The 10,091-nt window shown below is 38.1% G+C and overlaps 1 protein-coding gene across 1 annotated transcript; it reads left to right on the top strand.

Annotated features, from left to right (window-relative positions):
- The first annotated feature begins 3,819 nt into the window (after positions 1 to 3,819).
- Positions 3,820 to 9,333, top strand: PRSS58 (serine protease 58). Its single transcript, XM_003270837.4, has 5 exons — positions 3,820 to 3,869; positions 5,909 to 6,047; positions 6,271 to 6,527; positions 8,943 to 9,082; positions 9,184 to 9,333. The coding sequence occupies exons 1-5, from the start codon at positions 3,830 to 3,832 to the stop codon at positions 9,331 to 9,333; spliced, it is 726 nt and encodes a 241-aa protein (XP_003270885.2). The 5' UTR covers positions 3,820 to 3,829.
- Positions 9,334 to 10,091: the final 758 nt, after the last annotated feature.

Below are 10,091 nucleotides of genomic sequence, written 5' to 3'. Positions count from 1 at the left end.
CAACAAAAAACTAGCTAACAGAATCCAACAGCATATCAAAAAGGTAATCCACCATGATCAAGTGGGTTTCATACTAAGGATGCAGGGATCGTTTAACATCTGCAAGTCAACAAATGTGATATACTGTATAAAAAGAATTAAAACAAAAATCATATGATTATCTCAATAGATGCAGAAAAATCATTTGAAAAAATCCAACATCTCTTTATGATTAACACCCTCAGCAAAATCGGCAAAATGTAGCATAGAAGGGACATACCCTAAGGTAATAAAAGCCATCTGTAAAAAACCCACAGCCAACATTACATTGAATGGGGAAAAGTTGAAAGCATTTCTCCTAAGAACTGGAACAAGACAAGGATGCCCACTTTCATCACTTCTATTCAACATAATACTGAAAGTCCTAGCCAGAGCAATCAGAAAAGAGAAAGAAATAAATGGCACCCAAATTAGTAATGAGAAAGTCAAACTCTCATTGTTTGCTAATGACATGATCATATACCTATAAAACCCTAAAGACTCATCCAAAAAGCTCCTAGAACTGGAATATGAATTCAACAAAGTTTCAGGACACAAAACTAATGTACACAAATAAGTAGCACTGCTATGCACCAACAGCAACCAAGCTGAGAATCAAATCAAGAGCTCAATCACTTTTACAATAACCACAAAAAAAAGGAATATAGTTAATCAAGGAGGTGAAATACCTCTACAGAGAAAACTGCAAAACACTGCTGAAAAAAATCATAGAAGACACAAACAAATGAAAACACATTCCGTGCCCATGGATGGGTAGAATATTGTGAAAATGATCATACTGCTAAATGCAATCTACAAATTCAATTCAATTCCCACCAAAATACCACCATAATTCTTCACAGAACTAGAAAAAATAATCCTAAAATTCATGTGGAAACAAAAAAGAGCCCACATAGCCAAAGCAAGACTAAGCAAAAAGAACAAATCTGGAGGTATTACATTATCTGACTTCAAACTATACTATAAGGCCATAGTCACCGAAACAGAATGGTCCTCGTATAATAATAGGCATATAGCCCAATGGAACAGAATAGAGAATCCAGAAATAAAGCCAAATACTTGAAATCAACTGATCTTCGACAAAGTAAACAAAAACATAAAGTGGGGAAAGGACAGCCAATTCAACAAATGGTGCTGGGATAATTGGTAAACCACATGTAGAAGAATGAAACTGGTCTCATCTCTCACTCTACACAAAAATCAACTCAAGATAGACCAAAGACTTAAATCTGAGACCTGAAGCCATACAATTTCTAGAAGATAACATAGGAAAAACCCTTCTAGACATTGGCTTAGACAAAGACTTTATGACCAAGAACCCAAAAGCAAATGCAACAAAAACAAAGATAAATAGATGGTACTTAATTAAATGAAAAAGCTTCTGCACAGCAAAAGAAATAATCTGCAGAGTAAACAGACAGCCCTGAGAAAATCTTTGCAATCTATATATCTGGCAAAGGACTAACATTCAGAATCTACAAGGTACTCAAACAAATCAGCAAGAAAAAAACAAACGATCCCATCAAAAAGTGTGGTAAGGACATGGATAGATAATTCTTTAAAAAAATACATACAACTGGCCAAAAAACATATGAAAAAAATGCTCAGCATCACTAGTGATCAGGAAAATGCAAATCAAAACCATAATGTGATACCACCTTACTCCTGCAAGAATGGCCATAATCAAAAAATCAAAAAATAATAGATGTTGGAATAGATGTGGTGAAAAGGGAACACTTTTACACTGTTGGTGGGATTGTAAACTAGTACAACCACTATGGAAAACAGTGTGGAGATTCCTTAAAGAACTGAAAGTAGATCTACCATTTGATCCAGCAATCCCCTTCCTTGGTATCTATCCAGAGGAAAAGAAGTCATTATAGGAAAAAAGTTCTTGCACACACATATGTCTCCATAGCTTTGCCTTTCCCAGAATGTCATATAATTGGAATTACATGGTATATAAGCTTTTCAGATTAGCTCTTTTCACTTAGCAATATGCATATAAGTTTACTCCATGTCTTGTCATGGCTTGAGAGTTAAGTTTTTTAAATCATAAAATCTCTGAATAACATTTCATTATATGAATGAATCACACTTTGTTTATCCAGTTATCTATTGAAGGATATGTTGGTTGCTTCCAAGATTTGGCAACTTTGAACAAAGCTGCTATAAACATTTATGTGTAGGATTTTTGTGAACACAAAAATTTTCAAATCTTTTGGTGTATCGAGAAGTGTAATTGCTGTATCATATAGTAAGGTTATGTTGAGCTTAATAAGAAACTTCCAAGCTATTTTCTAAAGTGACTGTACCATTTTGCACTCTCATAAGCAATAAATTCTCACCAGCATCAGTTCTTGATACTTCATACCCTCACTAGCATCTGTTGTTGTCAGTGTTTGGATTTTAGCCCTTCCACAGGTTATGTAGTGGCATCCCATTGTTGTTGTAATTCCCTAATGACATATTATGTTAAGAATTTTTTCATATGCCATTTACCATGTGTATATATTCTCTGGTGTTATTTTCCCCATCACTGCAAAATATATCTGTTTGAAGCCCTAAACCTCAGTGCAACTGTATTGAAGATAGGGCCTAAAAGGAAGCAATTAAGGCTAAATTAGGTTAGAAGGGTGGGGCCCTGATCCAATAGGATTTATGTCCTTATAAAAAGAGTCACCAGAGAGCTTTCTTTCCCTCTTCCTCTCTGTGTGCACAGAGGAAAGGCCATGTGAGGACACAGTAAGAAGGTAATCATCCACAAGCCAGGGAGAGAGGCCTCACCAGTAACTGAATTTGACAACACCTTGATCATGGACTTCTGACCTCCAGAACTATAAGAAAGTAAGTATCTGTCGTGTAAGACACCCAGACTGTGGTATTTTTTTACGGTAGTCCAAGCAGACTAAAACATTTGGTAAGGATCTTTGGCCCACTTTTAGGTTGTGTTGTTTGTTTTCTTAAAGTTGAATTTTAATATTTCCCTATACTTGAATTATTTAGCAGATATGTGTTTTGCAAATATTTTTATCTGGTCTGTGGCATATCTCAATTTTTAGCCCTGAATACTTTGTTTCATAACCATCAGCTTAAGTATCATTCCCACCAGTCTGTAAGCTCTTGAAAGGTAGGGAAGAAGTCCTTAAATTGAGGCAACCCCAACAGCAAGCTCAGATCCTAGCACAAGTTAGATACATAAGATAGATAATTTGCAGGTTGGTTCACAGAATAAACGGATAAACAGTGACATGAAGGAAAAGGTTAACGTATTTCAAAGAGGAGTTTAGTGTCAGGCAGAGGAAGCAATGTCAGCACCAGAGGGCTACCTTATGTCCCCTGGAGAAAAACAGCATCACACAGTGAGGGCTAGCATCACACAGACAGGAGGGGCAGCAGCCCACACATAGTTTAGAGGGACAGCTGCCTGCCAAAGCTGGCAAAAAGGAGACCAGACAGGAGGCGGTTGTAGAAACATAATGAACTTCAACTTATCTTAGCTTTGGTACTTTCTTCCCCGAAGACAGAGGGCAGAACTCTGAGTTCCAGAACCATTTTCAACTGAATTGGGGACCAGTCACTTGACTCTATTCTCATCTCTCTGACAGATGACACTACACCCTCCTCTGAGTAATGGACACCATTTCTAAAACTGAATCCTGCTACTAAAATAATTCAGATGATATATTTTTCCGATTCTACAATCTTGCTTTGTTTTATTTAGTCGTTTTCTCTCTCTGTCTTCCATGTTTTCCAGAGACTGGAGCTAAACTGGGCTTTCAACATCATCATGAAGTTTCTCCTCCTCTGGGCTCTCTTGAATCTGACTGGTGAGTGTGTGCATATTTGTCTCTTTACTCACCAAAGAGAAATCCTGGGAAAAGCATGAAAGATGGGTAACAGCGAGAGGCATCATTCCAGAATTCAAGTGTAGGATGGTTCTCTGTCCCTCCCCACTGCCCCATTCCCATCAAGTTTCCTCCTGTTGATAGTGCCTGCCTGCCTGCCGCAGGAGGATTGCTTGTGTGCTTCTGGGGGAGGCGTGGACATTGTCACTCAAATACCAGACCCACTTGTAAGACCTGACTCTGGACCTGTCTGCAACAGGATTGACGTTCTGCACCACAGAGGGCACAGCAGAACATTGAAGAATCAGATATCTCCTGGCACAGTTCCAGTTACTCAGGCATAAACCCAGGTTTATTCATAAATCCTCTCTTTCTCTCATACCCCACATTTGATCTCTTAGAAAAATGTTGGCTTTATCTTCTAAATGTATCCTAAATCCAATCACATCTCACCATCTCCACTGCTCACAATGATCTAAGCCACCACCTCTTGCCTGGATTAGCAGATTATTCTCCTAACAGACCCCTCTACCTCTCTACTTCTACACTCTACAGGTTCTCCATGAGGAGACTGTCATCACTCCTTTGCACAAATCCTTGCGTGGTTCCACTTGTACTCAGGAAACAAGGCCGAGTTCTTACAACGGTCTACAAAACCCTCCATTCATCTTTGAGCCCCTTTCCTCCTCTGCTCCCCTTCATTCACTCTGGGTCAGCAGCCACGGCCTCTGTGATGTAACTGACACAAGCCTCAGGACCCATGCTGCAGCTGTTTCCTCTGCCTGAAGTCCCTTCACCCAGATATTTGACTAGCAACTTCTCCCCGTCTTCATGTTGTTGTTCAACATTGCCCATGAAGTTCTACTCTGATGACTGGTTTAATATTACCTGAGGCTGGATGTGGTGGCTCACGCCTATAATCCCAGCACTTTGGGAAGCTGAGGTGGGAGGATCACTTGAGACCAAGAGTTTGAGACCAGCCTGGGCAACATAGCAAGACTCCATCTCTATAAAAAAAATTCAAAAATTTAAAAATTAGCCAGATATGGTGGCACACACCTGTAGTTCAAGCTACTCAGGAGGGTTGCTTGAGCCAAGGAGGTTGAGGCTGCAGTGAGCCTGATCTTGCCACTGCACTCCAATCTGGGCAACAGAGTGAGATCCTGTCTCAAACAAACAACAGACAAATACTGCCTGATACCCCTCCTTCTCCCCCAACCCACAAGTGGTAATACCTTTCTCTCTTGCCCTGTCCTACTTTTATTTCCATAGCACTAATCACCATTTAACATCATATATAGTTTACTTGTGTGTTTTTCCATAGCACTAATCACCATTTAACATCCTACATAGTTTGTGTGTTGTGTTTGTTATTACTGAATATCTTCATTAATTGTAATATATGAAAGCAGGAATATCTACTTTGTTCACTATATAGCCCAAGCCCCTAAAACAGAGCTTCACATATACTAGGTGCTCAATGTATATTTGTTAAAACAATTATTATTTTTCCCCTCCTCAGACTCTTAGCATTTGTTCTGTTCTTGTTGTGATACTTATATAATTCTGTCTTGAGTTGTTGTTGGGAAAAAGAGACAAGACTTATTAAAGCATTCTAAATAAGAATGCTTTAAGACTTATTAAATCATTCTAAATAAGAGTGCTTTAAGACTTATTAAAGCATTCTAAAATTGGTAAAAATAGTAAAAAAAAAATGCGTTGATTTAGCGTACAACCCACTAAATTGTGGAAGGTATTTAAGAAAGTTGAACATTTAATTTGAAAGATTTTATTGATAATGAAAAAGCCAAACTCTTATTTTTCAAAAGAGATATGTTTCTACCACTTATCATTTTCTTCATGTTTTAGAACAAAATAAGTCATTTTACAGATTTAGTTTACAGATAAATTTGCTAGAGAAAAGGATAGGGGAACTTGGAGCCTATTAAATGACTTTCCTGAAGTTTTTCTGGTGATGACTGAGAAATCTTGGAATTTCTTGTCTATGCTTCTCTTTCCAGTTGCTTTGGCCTTTAATCCAGATTACACAGTCAGCTCCACTCCCCCCTACTTGGTCTACTTGAAATCTGACTACTTGCCCTGCGCTGGAGTCCTGATCCACCCGCTTTGGGTGATCACAGCTGCACACTGCAATTTACCGTGAGTGATAAGCCTTCAAAGGCACTCCATTCTTCGGGTTCTCAGGTTGGGCACAGACTCTCACCCCTGTCTGAGACCATCTCCCAATTAAATAGGATTAGAAAGGCCTTTGGGAGACATACGAGGGTACAGAAAAAGGTCTGTGGCGAGGGATAATAGAGGCTCATAAGGATGGAGAAACCATCTCTGTTAAGTCCTCTCATAAACGTCTATATTGTTCCAGAAAGCTTCGGGTGATATTGGGGGTTACAATCCCAGCAGACTCTAATGAAAAACATCTGCAAGTGATTGGCTATGAGAAGATGATTCATCATCCACACTTCTCACTCACTTCTATTGATCATGACATCATGCTAATCAAGCTGAAAACAGAAGCTGAACTCAATGACTATGTGAAACTAGCCACCCTGTCCTACCAAACTATCTCTGAAAATACCATGTGCTCTGTCTCTACCTGGAGCTACAACGTGTGTGATATCTGTGAGTTCAAGACAGTGTTCTTCTCTCAGAATTAGACATGCTTCTACACCTTCGCGACCCTTGGCTTCTTCAGTTCTGCCTAGTGAAGCTTTCTCCCCTTTCCTTTTCTCTGTACCTCACTGAAGGAGTGCTTCAAAGTTTTTGGGTTTTTTTTTATTCACCCACTGTATCTTTCTATCTTTTTCTCTTTCATATATGATAGAAGTGGTTTTAGTGGAAAGAAAACATTTGTATTCTAATCCTAATTTTCTATGTGACAGCAGGTCATTTTACCTTGGAGCCTCGATTTCCTTAACTCTAAAATAAAGCAGATTACTATGTTGTATATTTTCAAATCATTTCAGGCAATAAAGCAACCTGAAGCCTTGAAAAGTCATGAAATAAATATCAGTGTATTAAATGTAAGATAAATACATAATATTTTACTAAATGAGATAGAACTTCCTTATGAAAGATTGTAATAAAGATACAGAGTTAAAGTTTTAAAAAGAACTTCTGAAATAAACATTTTAAACTGGTAACATTCTAAGCATTCACTCATTTCTTCAGAAAACTGACAAAGGGCTACCATTATTTTTATCAATGGAAGTTTTCTATACATAATTTGAAACTCCTGAACTAGATAGTCTATCTAAGCTTTGTTCTATGCCTCATATTTCATATTCCATAAAACACCCACAACTTAAGGCAGCTTTCTGTTTTCTAAGTTGCATCCCCACCTGCCCATTACCCCATCTCCAAATTTTTATGCAAACCCTAATTAACTGTCCATAGTTGTTAATTACGAGGGTTGAGAGTAGTGGTGAAGGGGAGTTGATTACCTATTAGCAAAATAGAACAATGATATAATCCCTTATGAAGAATTATTAATGCAACCTTACTCATGAGTAAGTTTGAGTATGTATAATATACATCATACACTAGATACCATAGTATGAAAAGGAGATTTATTTGAAACAAACCTGTCAGATTACATTCATCTATCTATCACTACTTTCGTTTTATAGAAACCAATGGGCAGATATACACTTATTCTATCATTGTTGCAATGATTCAAGCCTTTTAAAACTACTCCTTAGCAAATACCTTCAGATTTAGAGCACATTTTCTTGACTATATCAAGAAGTAGAAATTATTTGTCCTCTGAGAGTCAATTTGATTTTTGGAAAGAGCCAAATGTCCTTCTGTGAGCAGTATGTTTGATTCATCTGGGTTATGGCATGAGGGTCAAAATGAGATATGACTTCAAAAAAAATGCATCTTATTTTGATCTGGGTCACCAAGTAGTTAAGTAATCATTTCCTATAGACGTATTCCCAAAAGAAATGTTTAGCCATGAAAGTATTGCTTGGAAAATAAAGTGAAGGATCTCATACATTTTCTTTTCAAGAACTAATACATTATTTTCAAATAAAAACATTAAACGTACTCTTCCATTATTAAAAAAACCGAAATCTTAAAATATAGTACTTCTTCCCAAAGAAACGTCCATGGAAAGAACACTTGCCACATGTGTTCATACTACTTTGTTGTTTTTCTCATTTTGTTTCAGATTGGACAAATTTTGTTATAAGTGTGCACAATTCACAGTATTTGTGGACTATTGATACAAAGAAAAGAACTTTAATTAGGAACCAGGAAACCCAGTTTTAAATCCTAACTTTACCACTCACTAGCTTTATATGTTTAAGAAAACTGCTTTTTCAGTGACTTTTTTCTGCAGATACTCAGTTTTGTTTTGACCTGACAATTGAGAAAGTAGGCCAGATATCTGCAAATTCCTTCAAACCCCAAAAATTACATCTCAAAGGAAACCCTTTGAATGTTTAAATTTCCAGAAAAGTTTTTTTTTTTTTTTTGAGATGGAGTCTCACTCTTGTCACCCAGGCTGGAGTGCAGTGGTGCAGTCCCAGCTCACAGCAACCTCTGCCTCTTGAGTTCAAGTGATTCTCCTGCCTCCCAAGTAGCTGGCATTACAGGCGCTCATCCCCACGCCCAGCTTATTTTTCTATTTTTAGTAGAGACAGAGTTTCACCATGTTGGCCAAGCTGGTCTCAAACTCCTGACCTCAGGTGATCCACCCGTCCTGGCCTCCCAAAGTTCTGGGATTACAGGCGTGAGCCACTGTGCCCAGCCAAATTTCCAGAAAAGTTTGAAACAAAGTGTTTCATTTCATTGCTGGAGTGTCTCACATGTACATATAACTCCCAAGAATTTGATCACTTTTATAAAGTCACAGACATTTGCATCATGAGAAATTGTTAATCTGATCATCTCCTGTACCCTCGTTGTCCTAAATGTCACAGTTCTGATTTCTCTTTTAATTTCTGATGGTAGAAGAAGAAAAGTTTTTTAAAAGAAGGTTTAATACCCAACAGAACTCTAAAGGAAGTTTGACTTCTGTCTTTTCTTTAGACAAGGAGCCCGATTCACTGCAAACTGTGAACATCTCTGTAATCTCCAAGCCTCAGTGTCGCGATGCCTATAAAACCTACACCATCAAGGAAAATATGCTGTGTGTGGGCATCGTGCCAGGAAGGAGGCAGCCCTGCAAGGTGAAATACTCTCTATGCTTTAATTTTCCCATTTTCTTCCTTCTGTCTTGCAAGAAAGATAACCTGCTTTTTTGTTGTTGTTCTTATTGTTTTCCTGGCAGGAAGTTTCTGCTGCCCCGGCAATCTGCAATGGGATGCTTCAAGGAATCCTGTCTTTTGCGGATGGATGTGTTTTGAGAGCCGATGTTGGCATCTATGCCAAAATTTTTTACTATATACCCTGGATTGAAAATGTAATCCAAAATAACTGAGCTCCTGCGGCAGTTGTGGACCATATGACACAGCTGGTCCCCATCGTTCACCTTTAGAATTAAATATAAATTAACTCCTCACATTGCCCCATGCATACCTGCCTCAATTCTGCTAAACAGAGTGGGTGCTTGAGCAGTTTTACTTGTACATATCTTCACTGTGATTATTCATAACAACTCTTCTTGCCTTCTGGATAAGGATGGAAAACCCAAAATTCCTCAGATAATTGAAGTTTAGGAAGTGGGAATTATGTTCTCTCTAATGAATTGATAACTGACATAAAATAAAGGCAACTCCACAGCCATTTGGGGTACAAAACCGTTTACTACATGCACCAAAGTAGACAATGTGTGATTTTGGCACATTACTATGCTGATTGAAAAAAGGAAGTCTAATAAAGAGTGATCTAAATAGAAGGGCAAAGGTGAGAGGGAGATGTTACACTTAGCTTCTCCTTGCCCATACAACTCTCAATGCCATCGATGGATTCTGGTCATTCATGTTGCAGGATTCTGAGTGTTTACTGGAGACGTGAGGAGTTATTATAAAAGTTAACTGAGGTTTATGGCACAGCAGATAAATGGGAAATCAATGACAGATTTTCCTAGTACATACTTGCCTTTTATATAAAGCTAGTTGCCCAGGAACTCTACTTTCATACTCTATAGTATTTTCCTCCCTTCTTTCCTTCTCTCTTCACTTCACCCTGCAGTCTGTTACCTCTTGAGAGTTTTAATTGATAGTTTTAAGTGGGGAG

This window comes from Nomascus leucogenys, chromosome 13 (genome assembly GCF_006542625.1).
Source record: "Nomascus leucogenys isolate Asia chromosome 13, Asia_NLE_v1, whole genome shotgun sequence".
Classification (NCBI taxonomy): domain Eukaryota; kingdom Metazoa; phylum Chordata; class Mammalia; order Primates; family Hylobatidae; genus Nomascus; species Nomascus leucogenys.
This window is presented reverse-complemented; position numbering and strand designations above follow the sequence as displayed.